Below are 15,912 nucleotides of genomic sequence, written 5' to 3' on the forward strand. Positions count from 1 at the left end.
ACTAAATGGAACTTACACAGAACATAAGGTGGGAGGAAGTGTGCTCCAGAAAGTGGATATTGGTCACCTCTTATACACGAGTCTTAATATAAAAATGTCACAAAAGGTAAGATTCAGAGAGGCATCATGTGTAAGTGAGAGATGTGTGGGCAAAGATGTGGAAACTTTTAAATTATGTATAAAAGTTATCAACCAAATACTGGAAAAAGAAATTGGTGAAGGAAGACGCAAGATGCTGAAATCTGGGGCAAAAAATAAAACTACTGGCAGGATCAACCAGGGTCAGGGAGGCAAAGAGATGTTCGATGTTTCAGGTTGCGACCCTGCAGTAAGACTGAGAGTGTAGAGCAATGATAGCCAGTGTATAGACGTGAGAAGAGATGGGTGAGACTGAAGCTTGTAGGTGGAACTAGATGAGAGGGATGATAGACAGGTCAAGCGATGGGGGAGAGCATAGCAAAGATGAATCAAGGGAACAGTAAAGAATCAAGAAACTTAGTTCTGAGAGCACAGAATATCATCAAAGGAATGTAGTCAGGTTAAGTGTGTATGTATAAACTTATTCAGATGGAGGATAATGTAAAGATGAGCAATGATAAGCCGAACATAAATAAACTTAATTAACTGAATATGTAGTTAAGATATTGTGTACCTCCAGTACTTCAATCGTATGTCAGTTATCTTAAAGTGAAGCATCCTTCACATGTTTTTTTTACTCAAGATACCCATTGCAATATGTGGTTGTTTGGTGAATGTTGTAGTTAGCCACACGTTGTGGCCTGGTCATCAAAAGTTTCAAAGAAGCCTTTTTAAACATTAAAAGAACTTGCCTTGTGACCACAGTGCACCTCTGAGACCTCAGCATGGCTCAAATGTGCAAGTTAAATCCCATTCTGCTCTAGTTTAAGTAAGTGAGGGGAGTCAAAGGCATTCACCACATTTTTTGTTCTGCATCTGTGTTTAAAATCAGTGTCCATTTTCTTTACTCTGTGCCCTTATTTTCTGGAGATGCTGACTTAAAAAAAAGTTATTTGGTATCCATGGGTTTGCTCTATTTACAGATTGGTCAACACAAAGATTTGTAGATATTCCACTTAAATTGTACATTATTTTAAATATGAAAAGAATATTTTGTTTTGATAATAACCCTGTTGTTCTCCAAATTCTAATTTTGTGTACACAAAACATAAAAAATGGGAGGAGGAGTTGACTATCTGGTCCTTCAGCCCTGTTCTGTCATTCATCAAGGTCAGGCTGAGCTCAGATCCATTTTCTTGAACTTTTGTTTAATTTGTTGACGTCCTTAGTATTCAGAAATCTACCAACCTCTGTTTTGAAAGAATCCACACCTGCTTGAGATAGAAAGATCCATCACCCTCTTCTCATGTGATTCCTATCTGTTGACCACAAGACTTCCCAGAAATGAGAATTGTTATTTCTCAGGTCTGGTGAGAAATTTGATAGTTTTGGTAGGGATCATCTCTCACTCTTCTTAACTGTAGAGAATACACACATAGTCTGTTCTTGGGAAAAAGTTTGAGTGCACTCACCCTATCAATACCCTTCATGATTTAATGCACATTCCAGGGAATAAAGTCCTTGCCTGTCCAATGCCACTCTACAAATAAGTGCCTCAAGCCCTAGAATCATCCTTCCAAACCTTTTCTGCATTTAATAGCATCTGTCCTACAGCAGGGTGTCAAGTATATATTTAAAAAGTGTCCATATTCATGCATTGTTTAGTGTGAGCTAGGAACCTATAAAATCAGTAGGTGATCTACGGCTAGCTAATAGTGCAAGGGTCAACTTTAAAAGTGTTGATTTTTTGTCATATAGTTTATGAGCGCTTTTACTTTGTCAAATCTAATAGCACTTATAGGTCGCTCCTTGTATTTTGTTTCACGCTCCAGCTCAGTCAACTTGAAGATTGCCCTATTTAGTGCTGCATTGTTTCCTTTCCTGTGAGCAAAGTTGATCATGTCTATTTGTTGTGTTGTACAGCAGGCCAACGTGTAGCTTGTGCACTTAAATCCAATATTTTCATGAAATGAAAAGTTTTTGTGAACACTATGTCCCAATTCATTTTCAAGCACTCCTTAGCTGTACTGATGGAGAAGATGATTTCAGCAAATCCACATTTCATTCGATGTGTGAAACCAAATATTAATAAATTGCCAGATCAGCTGGACGTCAAAGTTTTCATGGATCAGGTGAGTCTTCCAGTCGTGCAGTCATGATAAATTGCAAGTGAGGATGGGGTTAAACTGTGATGATGTTCAGAACCAGAGTAAAATTAATTGAAATGGGTTTTAGAAACCAAACACAACAATGTAACTGCCGGAGGGTGGAGCATGCAGATGGACGTGTTCCCATTTGCTGCTCTCCTTGATGGAGACTGCAGGTGTGGGAGGTGTTGTTGGAATAGTGAGTAACTGAGTTCACCTTGTGGATGATACACGCTGTAGCTACTGTGAATGAATGTACAGCGCTGAAACAGGTTCTTCAGCCCATCCAGTCCCTGCTGGAACTATTTAAATTGCCCACTCCCCTTGACCTGCGCCAGGACCATAGCCCTCGATGGTCCCTACAGTTCATGAGGTGATGGAGTAGCAGCCAAGCAAGCAAACTTGTCCTGCAGTGATAGCCTCAGATTGGGACAAGTTCAGTAATCTTAATATACCTTTGCTATTTGTCCCCAGGTTCATGATTTAAAGTTGTTCATAAAGCAAGGGGGAAATTTGAAGTCATTATAGACGTTAGTTTTACTGATTGTGACTACAGAATTTGGAATCAGGAATTAAGGAAAATTCCACTCCTTATTTACAATAGGAACATGGCTGTGTAGTATTACTAAATTCTAGTCTTTACTTTTCTCACTTTTTTTAGATAAAGATTTTGAAATGGTTCATTAGAATCAAATTTTGAAGAAAATATATTCATTATTTGTTTTTATAGAAAAGTAGGGTGCTGTCTTCATTTACTGATGGATGGAAGAAGGGGGACTGTGTTAATATATTTGTAATTTTGATGGAATCATTCCATACTGTCCATTTATTTTTTATTTCTCATTGATTCCAACTTGTTTCAGCTGCGATACAATGGATTATTGGAAACTATCCGGATTCGTAGAGATGGATATTCTTGGAGACCATTCTTCGAAGAATTTGTGAAAAAGTATTCAATGCATTCAATGTGATAAGTGTTGTGCTGCATTTTGAATAGATGAATAAACAGTGCTGGATTTGTTATTAGATGTGAATTCAAGTGTGATCAATGAGAGTGTTTTACAGGTAGGGAGAAGTTCAGAAGAGGTTCAGAATCAGGTTTTATTATCACTGATGTAGGTTGTGAAATTTATTGTTTTGCAGCAGTACGTAAGTTAAAAATACTATAAATTACAGTAAGTATATAGAAGTGAACAGTTCAAAAAGGGAGCAAAATTGTGAGTTAGTGTGCATATGTTCAAGGGTCATTGAGAAATCTGATGGCAGTGGAATGAAGCTGTTCCTAAAACATTGAATGTGCGTCTTCAGGCTCCTATACCCTCCTCCCAGATGGTCATAATAAAAAGAAGGCATGTATCGCATGGTGAGGGTCCAGAATGATAAATGGCACCTTCTTGAAGCACCACCTTCTAAAAGATGTTCTCTGTGCCCATGATAGAGCTGGCTGAGTCCACAATTGTAGATTCAGAGCAGTTGATAGTGGAGCAAAGGAGCCCCATGAGAGGCTGGAATTGGTGGACTAAAGGATGAAAGGGGTTTAAAATGTTGTTGAGACTGTGGTAACATTTGTAAGTGAGAATATGATTTCAATCTGATTAGGAGGAGTTAATTGTAATTTGCTGCAACAGACATAATGAGCACTAGTAAAGACAATAATGAGGAAATGAAAGTTATAAGGATTCATGTTACACAATTCTGGATGGCAGACCTTGCAGTGAATTGAAGCCTTTTCTATAAATTATATATTTTTTAGATTTATAATATTATTTTAAAAATTAACATGTGTAAATCAGCATGGAAATGAGTAGCAAGAAAGTGAATACATGAATACTGTTGATTGCTTATTTTTATTTTTACAGATATGGAGTACTGCTTATCACCCCTAATGTACCACTTACCAAAGAAAGGTAGAGTAAAAACAAAAGCAAAATTGTAATAAAAAGGATTAACTGTATGTACCTTAGCTCTCAATATGTGGCTATCTTAACAAAGCTAACAATAACGTAAAAAGAAATTCCTCTTTGTAAGTTATTGTTAGCTTAAGTAAAATAGCTCCATATTTCATGTATATTTCTTAAGTTGATAATAGGTCCTACATCTGAGACCTGTGGGAAGGTTGGATGCACGTCACTTTGGGATATACTACGCTGGCATGGCACAGTGCTTTATTGAGATACTGTGATCAGTTTATTGGTGCTGCTTAAGTCCTCTATTCTTGATTAATAGTATTTATGTTCAGCATTAATAAGTAGTTTTGCCTCTTTTTCCGTAAATGTAATTTGTTGAAATTAAAATTTTAATTGCTTGAGTCAGGTTTTCAATGGCTGTGGTTAGGTTGATTTTTTTTTTAACTTTATATCAGAACAGAGCTGTACCTGGGGAGTAATGAATGATAGTTTTTTTTTTCAGGTCTAACGAGAAAAATAAAATAAAACATTGTCAAGATGAATGGTATTGATGCAGTAACAGCTTGTTTGTAGTGGGACAACAACAGGTCAGAGTTGCTAGGTCCATCTCATGTTTTGCTTTAATATGTTATCTTTTCTGGAGGCCATGCTTGGAAGGTGTGTTGTTGAGCTTGTGTTCGGGGAACCACATATGGAAAGGATGCTCTGGAGCTGGGCCTCTGACTGGGTGCCTTGGAATCAGGCCAGCCATTGAGATCAGATGACCAGGAAGATCAGCAGTAGCAGTAGCAGAGATCGCTTGGAGGGCCAGAATACTGATAGAAATGTGGATGGGGGTGGGAACGCATGAGTCGAGGATCTGGACAACTAGCATCAGGATAAGTGAGAAGACAGGTTTGGGAGCAGCTAAGCAGTTTCAGTTACAAAGACTGGGATGCTATGTCTGCTTTCCCTGGAGTGGAGGAGATTAAGAGAAGTGACTGAGGTATATAAAATTAAGAGAGTATAGATGGGGCAGACTGTATGAATCTTTTAAGCGACACACACAAAATGCTGGTGGAACGCAACAGGCCAGGCAGCATCTATAGGAATAAGTACAGTTGACGTTTCAGGCCGAGACCCTTCGTCAGGACTAACTGAAAGAAGACATAGTAAGAGGCTATCTCTTCTTTCAGGTAGTCTTGATGAAGGGTCTCAGACCGAAACGTCGACTGTACCTCTTTACCTCTTCCTATAGATGTTGCCCGGCCTGCTGCGTTCCACCAGAATTTTGTGTGTGTTTGCTTGAATTTCCAGCATCTGCAGATTTCCTCGAGTTTGTATGAAATTTTTCCCCATATCAGAGGGAGGCAAACCTAGTGGACATAGACTTAGGGTAGGATGAAAAAAATTTAGAGGGGATCGAAAGGGGTCTTTGTACCCAAATTGTGATGAGCACTGTTGTGACTGTGATCAAAGTCACCAGGAGACACCGACGCTCATGATATAGAACTCTTTTATTCAGCTTACAAGCAGGCATCGTACTGAAGACGCTCCAATCCATTACTACATGACATTTTATATGCTAAAGATCAAAGTTAATGCCAGGACAATTCTATAGTTACAATGTATCCACAATGCTTCTTTTGAATTACAAATAATTTCCAAACACCAACTCTCCAGACACCCAAAATGAATGCTAAGCACTACTGTCTCGAGCTATATTCAAGCACATGCAGTCATCGCGGGTCAATGAGTGTTTCTTGGTTTGCAAGCAACCCCAACTCCAAGAACATCATTGTTCTTGGCTTCATTTTAAACTCAGTCTACGATCCACATCTCCGATCTGAACACTGCTTGCTGTTGAAGTTGATATTTGCTATATTTCGTAACTCCAGAATACGCCCTAACACGTACCTGGAGTGAACTTCCTGAGAGAGTAGTGACAGCAGAGTGACTTGACAGCGTTTAATATTTTTCCAAATGAACACTTGAATCTCCCAGGCGTAGAAGGTTCTGAGATTAACGTAGATAGGTGATTAACATTTGCATGGATACAATGGGATGAATGGTCTGTTTCCATGCTGTAAGACTCTGTCAGGGATCAGGCCAAGTGGGAAATCGAAGGCAGGATATATTGTTGGAGTAGTGTGGGGGGGGGGGGGGTTTAAAGTGTTCAGATGATGGATTGTTGGTGATTTAGTTTAACTTTCTCACATCCCTGCAGATCATCCAAACGGGATTAGGAGCATGGTGTCCAATACATGTCCCAACCTGACATGGAAGTCAATAAAGATAATAAAATAAGTCAATAAAGTTATAAAGATCAGGTGACAGGCTAAACTTTCTTATTGGTGTGATTTCACCTGAAAATTGTACAAACATGACTTACTCATGGGGCATCAAACAATCTGCATGAGGAACTGCTGAGTTCCTGCAGGAGATAGTTTGTTCCTCTGAATTCTGGCATCTGCAGTCTCTTCTGTCTCCATGAATCAGAATCAGGTTTATTATCACCGGCATGTGATGTGAAATTTGTTAACTTAGCAGCAGCAGTTCAATGCAATACATAACGTAGAAGAAACAAATAATAATAGAGGTAAATCATGTATATGTATATTGAATAGATTAAAAATTGTGCAAAAACAGAAATGATATATATTTTAAAAAGTTAGGTAGTATTCAAGGGTTCAATTTCAATTTATGAATCGGATGGCAGAGGGAAAGAAGCTGTTCCTGAATCGCTGAGTGTGTGCCTTCAGGCTTCTGTACCTCCTTCTGGATGGTAACAATAAGAAAAGGGCATGCCCTGGGTGTTGGGGGTCTTTAATAATGGACACTGCCTTTCTGAGACACCGCTCCTTGACGCTCCTTGGGTTAGTACCCAAGATGGAGGTGATGAAATTTATGACCCTCTACAACTTTTTTTGATCTTGTGCAGTAGCCCCACCCCCTACCAGACAGTGATGCAGCCTGTCAGAATGCTCTGCACGGTACATCTATAGAAGTTTTTGAGTGTTTTTGTTGACATACCAAATCTCTTCAAACTCCAAATGAAGTCTTTCCTTCTTTATAGCTGTATCAATATGTTGAGACCAATTATTACTTTATTGTCACCAAACAATTGATACTAGAATGTACAATCATCACAGTGATATTTGTTTCTGCGCTTTGCGCTCCCTGAAGTACCAGATTAGGTCCTCAGAGATCTTGACACCCAGGAACTTGAAACTGCTCACTCTCTCCACTTCTGATCCCTCAATGAGGATTGGTATGTATTCCTTCGTCTTACTCTTCCTGAAGCCCACAATCAGCTCTTTCAGCTTACTGACATTGAGTGCCAGGTTGTTGCTGCGACACCATTCCACTAGTTGGCATATCTCACTCCTGTATGCCCTCTCGTCACCACCTGAGATTCTACCAACAATGGTTATATCATCAGCAAATTTATAGATGGTATTTGAGCTATGCCTAGCCACACAGTCATGTGTATATAGGGAGTAGAGCAGTGGGCTAAACATGTATCCCTGAGGTGCGCCAGTGTTGATCATCAGCGAGGAGGAAATGTTATCACCAATCCACACTGACTGTGGTCTTCTGGTTCGGAAGTCAAGGATCCAGTTGCAGAGGGAGGTACAGAGGCCTCAGGTTCTGTAACTTCTCAACCAGGATACTCTTGGTTAAATCAAAATTTCAGTTGGATAGTGCCGAATTAACCACCAGAATTGTGCTCAAACTGGTTTAGTCCATGTATGTGAATGTTGGTGCGAGTATGTGTGTGCATATGCATGTGCATTTGTGTGCAAGTACAGTACATGCATTGATGAGTGTGTGTATACGTGCTTGTATTTATGTACATTGCTCTAAGCATTCTGTATATTAATAAGATATAGAAGCAGAATCAGGCCATTCAGTTCAAGTCTGTTCTACCATGTCATCATGGCTGATTTATTATCCCTCTCAACCACATTCTCCTGCCTTCATCCTGTAATTCTTGCCGCCCTGACTAATCATTGATTAGTATTGATAATTGATAATAATTACAGATAGTGATGAGAGTAAGTGGCTGCAGCTGAAAATTTTTGAAGCATTATTGCTGAATAACTGTAACTATCAGATTTCCTTTGCCTAATAATTTTCACTTACATGATTAAGATATATATCATTGGTATTTTTATTCGGTCTGCTACATTAACTAAGGTGGTAACCCTGTCATTTATTAAGTTAAGAAGCTAAAAACGTACTGAATGCGTTCCCTCAGAATTTTTCCCCACTCTATTGCTGTCACATCAGTACGGAGGACCCTCCAGAGATGAAACAATAAAGTCATTTAGAATCAGCTTGCAACCTGTCCATACTTCATTTCAAATCAGGACTCTACTTGCAGGAAGAATTGTAAAACATGCGTAGGTCCGACTTGTTTGTAAGAAATCTCCTACAGCGGCTTTTTGATAAAGATATGTGAAACTGTGTGTGTAATGCAGAAAGCCAAATTTGTTTGCCTGGTATCAGTTAACTGAATAAAGTGGCAGTGAACATGCTAGAGTTAACTAAGGAAGAAATAAACAGCATTTACATTTCCTTGATCCCCGGAAGAAAATGTCCATGGTGCGGCTGCCAAAGGTGACTAATGCTTCCTGCAGGCTTCATAAAAATACTATGCTTGTGCAAACATAGCACAGGAATTGACAACTGTGAAGCCAACAAGGAAATTAGAAGAGTAAAATATCATTTAGATACAATCTTCTGTTGTAAATCCTTGCATAGTTTAAGGCTTTGTTAAGTTGTCATCAAGGCTCATGTGAACGTTGTCCCACCTCTGAGATAGCACATTCCCAGCTCATTGAGGAAATAAATGCGTATTTTATGATGTTCCATCAACGTAGCTTTAAGGAAATGCTACAGTCATCTATGTGCAGTCCTCTAGTGTGATACAGGAGGATTTATACATGCATACATGTTTAAGATGCAAGATCTCCTGGTATTTCTTCCTTATTCAAACAGGCTAATTATTACACTCAATGGGTGTAGGGAAGTGTGTAAGACCGCTTCATGTTTAGTTGTTTAAAAGTGAATTCAAAGTACCGAATGAAAATCAAAACACTGCAGATGATTAAATTTTGAAATAAAAACAGATGTTGGAGACACTCAGCAGGTCAGTCAGCTCCTGTAAGAAAAAAAATAGTTAATGTTTGAAGTTGAAAAACCAGAAAAACTAATTCTGCTTCTCTTCCCACAGATACTGCCTGACATATGAGTGTTTCCAACATTTTCTGACTTTATCTAATCTTCAGGGAAATGTCATTTTATATAATGTGTCCATTCTAAGTAGTAAAATTGCATTTTTCTCTCTGCTTCATAGTTGCCTAAATATTCTTCAAACTACTGACCTGAAGGACTGGAAATTTGGGTAAGTCATAGCCCAAAGAAGGCATTGCTGAAGTATAGAAAGCACAGAAAAAGATACAATGGATATTTGGATTCTTTGCTTGGTCATCCATTACCACACATGGACATTACATGTTACATTTTCTTCAGATATATGATATACTGATCCATAAAAAATAAGGGACAGACCAGCTATGGTCTGAAAGGTGTTGGCATTTGAAATGGGGTCTTTAATCTGTCTTGTTTATAAAATGTTCTGACTGAAGCCTCTGTTTTGTCAGATGCTATGTCACCAACTACAGCATTTCCTGCTCTAAGGATTACAGTGTTCTGCATTCATGGGTTTTGTTTAAAATATTTCAGCCTATCTGCAATGTTTTCATTTACTATCAGTTCTTGACCCTTGACCTGTCTTTGCCGTCTCCCTGATGTAAATATCTCCATGCCTGTGTTCAGTGATCCATCTGTAACTCTATCGACATTATCTCAGCTAAGCTCTGCTGGATAATTTATGCTTCCTCATGCACTTGGTTTCCCAAAATTTAATCATAAGGCTTTCATATGAACATTTAAGTCACTCTCTGGTGTTCTCATTCTTTCTTTGTAATCTGAAATTCAAAGACATTAATAAAGTAACTAAAGTTAACTCTGAGACAAGGAGGGTGTGGTAGGAGGGATGAGGTGCCACGGTTAGCAGTTGGGCAATGTGAATACACAGGAACTGCAGAATGTGTCACAACTGTCATCGTAAAGCTTCCCACACACAGCGCACCTGCATAAAAGTGTCTTCCTGTCAAGCTGTAAATGTGTAGAACAGTATTGACGTCTGTGCTAGATTGAAAACAATAAGGACTTGTGATGGGAAGATGTACTCTTTTGTTAGAGATTAAGTCAGATCACATGTTGTGGATTAAATGGTATATACGGAGTAATTCTATTGCAGATGATTACCAGGGGAGCTGATGAAGTTGGGGATAGGGATATGGTCTGTCTTAGAAACATAGAAGTCTACAGCTCATTACAGGCCCTTCGGCCCACAATGTTGTGTGGACCTTGTAACCTACTCTAGAAGCTGCCTAGAATTTCCCTACCACATAGCCCTCTATTTTTCTAAGCTCTATGTACCTGCCTAAGAGTCTCTTAAAAGACCCTGTTGTATCCTTCTCCACCATGATCACTGGCAGTGCATTCCATGAACCCACCACTCTCTGTGTGGAAAATCTTCCCTCTGACATCCTCTTGTACCTACTTCCAAGCACCTTAAAACTATACTCCTTTGTGTTAGCCATTTCAGTCCTGGGAAAAAGCCTGTGGCTATCCACATGATCAGTGCTTCTCATCATCTTTAACACCTCTGTCAGGTCACCTCTCATCTGCTATCGGTCCAAGGAGAAAAGGCCACATTCACTCAACCTATTCTCAGAAGGCATGCTCCAATCCAGGCAACATCCTTGTAAATCTCCTCTGCACTCTCTCTATAGTCTTGAGTAACACACTCAAAATGCCAGTGGAACTCAGCAGGTCAGGCAGCAATTAGGGAGAGAAATAATGTCGACATTTTGGGCTGAGACCCTTCACCAAGGTTGGAAAGAAAGAGGGAAGAAGATGGAATAAGAAGGTGAGGGGAGGGGAAAAAGCAACACCTCACATTCTGTCTGGGTAGCCTCCAGTCTGAAGGCATGAACATCGATTTCTCAAACTTCTAGTAATTTCTCCCCTCTCCTTTTTCTCACTTTTTCCATTCCCCATTCTGGCTCCCCTGTTACCCCGTTCTCTTCTCCTCACCTGCCTATCATTTCCCTCTGATGCCCCTCCTCCTTCCCTTTCCCTCAAGGTCCACTCTTCTTCCTATCAGCTTCCTCCTTCTTCATCCCTTTACCCATCTACCTTCTTCCTCACAGGACTTCACCTATCACCTTCCATCTACTCCTTCCCCTCCCCCCACCTTCTCCCTTTCCAGCCCTGATGAAGGGCCCTGGCCTGAAATGTCAACTCTTTATTCATCTCCATAGAGATGCTGCCTGACCTGCTGAGTTCCTCCTGCAATTTGTGGGTGTTGCCCTGGATTTCCAGCGTCAGCAGAATCTCTTCTGCTTATGGTGTTAATTGAGGGTAGGATTTGGAACATAATTGTTTAGGGTGGATGGTAATTTCTGCTGCACCAATCACTATCATGGAAATTGTGTCCTATAGCCTCTGGCCGTCTTGTCTCCTATCAGTGCTGTCATCTCAGATTCCAGAGAGATCCAGCAGCCTATACTTTTTTAAAAAAACAGAATCCACTGTTAAAGGTGGGATAAAGTGTCACAACGACACATCAACGGCTTCTCGGTAGAGATCGTAAACAGCACCAAGTTTCTCGGTGTTCACCTGACGGAGAATCTCACCTGGTCCCTCAACACCAGCTCCATAGCAAAGAAAGCCCAGCAGCGTCTCTACTTTCTGTGAAGGCTGAGGAAAGTCCATCTCCCACTCCCCCATCCTCACCACATTCTACAGGGGTTGTATTGAGAGCATCCTGAGCAGCTGCATCACTGCCTGGTTCGGAAATTGCACCATCTCGGATCGCAAGACCCTGCAGCGGATAGTGAGGTCAGCTGAGAAGATCATCGGGGTCTCTCTTCCCACTATCACGGACATTTACACTACACGCTGCATCTGCAAAGGAAACAGCATTATGAAGGACCCCATGCACCCCTCATACAATCTCTTCTCCCTCCTGCCATCTGGGAAAAGGCTCCGAAGCATTCGGGCTGTCACAACCAGACTATGTAACAGTTTCTTCCCCCAAGCTATCAGACTCCTCAGTACCCAGAGCCTGGACTGACACCTTACCCTACTGTCCTGTTTATTATTTATTGTAATGCCTGCACTGTTTTTGTGCACTTTATGCAGTCCTGTGTAGGTCTGTAGTCTAATGTAGCTTTCTCTGTGTTGTTTTTTTACGTATTTCAGTCTAGTTTTTGTACTGTGTCATGTAACACCATGGTCCTGAAAAACATTGTCTCATTTTTACTGTGTACTGTACCAGCAGTTATGGTCGAAATGACAATAAAAGTGACTTGACTTGACAAATTATTTAAATAATAAACCTAGCACCAATCTCTTGCCCTGCGTCGATAGCATTGACATTGAACAGTACAGCACAGTACACTCCCCTTGACCCACAAAGCTATGCTGACCTTTTAACCCACACCAAGATCAATCTAACAATGCCTCCCACATAGCCTGTAATTTTTCTTTCATCCAAAGTTCAAAGTGCATTTATTCTCCAAGTATGTATACTATATATAAGTTTGAGATACATCTCCTTACAGGCAGCCACAAAGCTAAGAAACCAATAGAACCCATTTTTTAAAAAGAGAAGACCGTCAAACGTCCAATGTGCAGAAAAAAGTGAATCATGCAAACAATAAAAGTAAACAAATAGCGTTCAGAACTGAAGTTCACGAAAGTGAGACCACAGCCGCCAAGCCCAACATCACTGAAGTCGATCCAGAAGCCCATTAGTTTCAGGCCACAGCCTCAGTTCAGCGCAGGGACAAGTAAACCTCACAAAGCACCGAGCTGAACACTGGCCCATCTCTCGTCCCCAGCCCCAACAACCCTAACCTTTTCAATCTGGCCCAGTGTTTAAATTGGCCAAATAGCGGGTCGTTCCTCACTCCCATAACCAGACCCTGCTGCTTCAATACCCTCTTGGACCCGGGACTGAACACCTCTATTTGGCCCATACCTGACTTTTCCAATCCGGTCTGGTGTTTAAATCAGTCAAACCTCAGCTTGTTCCTTGCTCTTGGGCCCGGGGTCTGCCACCTTGATTCTACCTCTCCTCAGTTCTGCTGCTTCGAATCTCCTACAAGTCTGCTCATACAGCCAAACAGGAGTTCGTTCCCTACTTTCTGGCCCGCGACCCGCCACCTCGATTCAGCTGTATATACCATGCAGCAAACGTCCTGCACCTTCGAGACTTCAGTTCACACCATCCAGGCAGTTCAAATGCTCGACTCTGAAAGGGAAGTTACAGACTATTGATTGCAGTGATAATTTTCAAGAAAAGGTATGATTTAATAAAGTAAAAGTTATTTTTACTTTAAGCCGTTGTGCTTCTCCAGTGCCATCTTAAACCGACTTGTACTTGACCATAGGTTAAAACAACTTGTGGTCGGGTTTGAGGCAGACTGGGTTTCTGTTTCATATATCTGGGTTCTTGATTGAAACTTAAATTAACTCATTCAGTTCTGTTGATAGAAATTTTATTCCCTGGTGCTTCTTATTGCAAGATCAAGATTTATTAACATTATTGAAACCATGTGGGTGTATGAACCAAGTATCATTCTTGTATGCCAATTTATTCTGGTAGTGTCAACAAATTCTGCAGTCCATATCTGTCTTGAGATGCTTTTGAACCCAGTTAGTGTTGTATTACTGATTTCAAGTTTCAGCTGTATCCCTCACCTTCTTGTGCAGAAAATCACGCCTGTTCTTTAAGTATTGGCATCAGGATCAACTCGCAAAGTGCATCGAAAAACTGGAAAAAGCTGCATTGGTTATCCAAAAAAGTAAGCGAAAAGCAAAAATTCAGTTTTGGTTTAAGTGCAAGAATTTACCTTTTTTGAAGTTTTCGGTAATATTTTAACTTGGTTAAACAAGCTGAATTAATGAATAGCAGCCTAAAATGATGAAAGCAGTAGATCTAGTTTAGTTACCTAGAAGGAAACTTACAAATCTCAAATATCTTTCAAACTCTGTTCCATGAATTGTTAAATTTTGCTTTCTGTTACCATTTCTCTGTATAATGGTTGACAAGTAACAGGCAAGGTGGTGCATAAGTAACAAATACTAACCATCCCAAGCAAGCAAAGCCTTACTATTTCCCAAGGTTCAGTGTCTTTATCATTAATAGTCTCCAACAATACTGAATGGAACTAGCTTTACTGATCTCAAGGATGCCTGATGACAAGTGGTTCACGCCCCGATATCTCCATGCCTTGCGACCATTGATAAGGGTGAAGTGGGAAGTATGATAGAAGACTTACTGTTCAATCTGAATAGGAGAAGCCCAGGAACGCAACGTCATCCAGAATAGCAAATCGGCCTGTAACTCTGCCCAGAAATCACCTCCTCCATTACCACCGTACCATAGGTGTAGTATCTTATCTGTAGAATGCTTGCATCTATTCAAGAGGCTTTCTTTGATGGTACCACCTTCCATCCATGTTTATTGCAGGCAAAAAGACCTGTGGTGCTTTGGGTCTAATGCCGCCAAAAGCCCCATAATGTCTCCTCGAGTTATTGCTCCTTGAACCCCTCCTTAGACCATAAGACATAGGAGCAGAATTAGGCCATTCAGCACATCAAGTCTGCTCCACCATTCTATCATGGCTGACTTAATCCTTAATCATACACTAACCTAGTTTGGATGCATGTTGCAAGTAAACTATTGCTACGTCGATACCCTGAGATTTATGTCAATAGGCTTAGATGGAGGTCCATTATTCAATGTACAGCAAGTCAGTAGCAGCTAACATTTTCTTGAGAACATATGCTAGCTGTCCTATGTGCTGTTTTCATCACGATTTTAATGTTCTTCATACATTTTTGACTTCATCCGTTTATTAGATGATGCTGCCACAAAGCCTCACTGGATGCTTTGACTGGTGGTTCTAATTCTTTGATTAAATTATTTACTTAAAGATGAATGAGAAGTAGCAAACAAGCTCGCTGTAATGTTTCATTACCATGTTCAAAGCTGCTGATAAAGGCCTTTGACTCATCCCCAAAAAATATATAAAATGGATGGAAAAAGGTTTAATCAGAACCTGAATAAGTAAGCATAACTGTGCTGATCATACTCTCATTTGTAATAGGTTTATCTTTTATGTTTAGTTTTACTTTTAAGTTAATAATATCATTGATTGTGGAACTGTGAAATTGAATTGGCCCAATTTATTTTGCTCATTATTCTTCAGGCTATAAAAGATACCGCTGTCAAAGCAAATATAAGGCTTTGTTGGTCGAACTACAAAACCAGCGTCGGCTGGAACTGGAAAGACAAATGGAAGAAAGACGCCAGATTGAATTGGAGCAGGAAATGGAAAGAAAAAGGCAGGAAATGGAATGGAAAAATGAAGGTAGATTTTGTGTGAGCTGCGGGGGTACTTAATACAACAATATCAATGAAGTTTAAGTACTCAGAATGGAGAACATTATGAATAGTACATTGAAGCTGATAGATGGCATAAAGGTTAGCGTAATGCTGTTACAGCACCAGATCGTAATTCATTTCCCACAGCTGTCTCCCCGTGACGCGTTGGTTTCCTCTGGGTGCTTTGCTTTCCTCCCACATTCCAAAGATGTACTGTAGTGCGCAAAAGTCTTAGGCACATATCCATAGCTAGGGTGCCTAAGAC

At 40.2% G+C, this 15,912-nt stretch overlaps 1 protein-coding gene across 2 annotated transcripts in view; it reads left to right on the forward strand.

Annotated features, from left to right (window-relative positions):
• Positions 1 to 15,912, forward strand: part of LOC140737716 (myosin-IIIa) — a 181,673-nt gene that overhangs the window by 128,449 nt on the left and 37,312 nt on the right. For both annotated transcript variants that reach the window (XM_073064280.1, XM_073064281.1), the window contains 6 exons: positions 2,091 to 2,210; positions 3,089 to 3,174; positions 4,085 to 4,132; positions 9,474 to 9,521; positions 13,970 to 14,061; positions 15,472 to 15,633. In XM_073064280.1, the coding sequence (XP_072920381.1) occupies positions 2,091 to 2,210; positions 3,089 to 3,174; positions 4,085 to 4,132; positions 9,474 to 9,521; positions 13,970 to 14,061; positions 15,472 to 15,633 (556 nt within the window). The remainder of the gene's footprint in view (positions 1 to 2,090; positions 2,211 to 3,088; positions 3,175 to 4,084; positions 4,133 to 9,473; positions 9,522 to 13,969; positions 14,062 to 15,471; positions 15,634 to 15,912) is intronic.

Source organism: Hemitrygon akajei, chromosome 13, assembly GCF_048418815.1.
Source record: "Hemitrygon akajei chromosome 13, sHemAka1.3, whole genome shotgun sequence".
In the NCBI taxonomy this organism is placed as follows: domain Eukaryota; kingdom Metazoa; phylum Chordata; class Chondrichthyes; order Myliobatiformes; family Dasyatidae; genus Hemitrygon; species Hemitrygon akajei.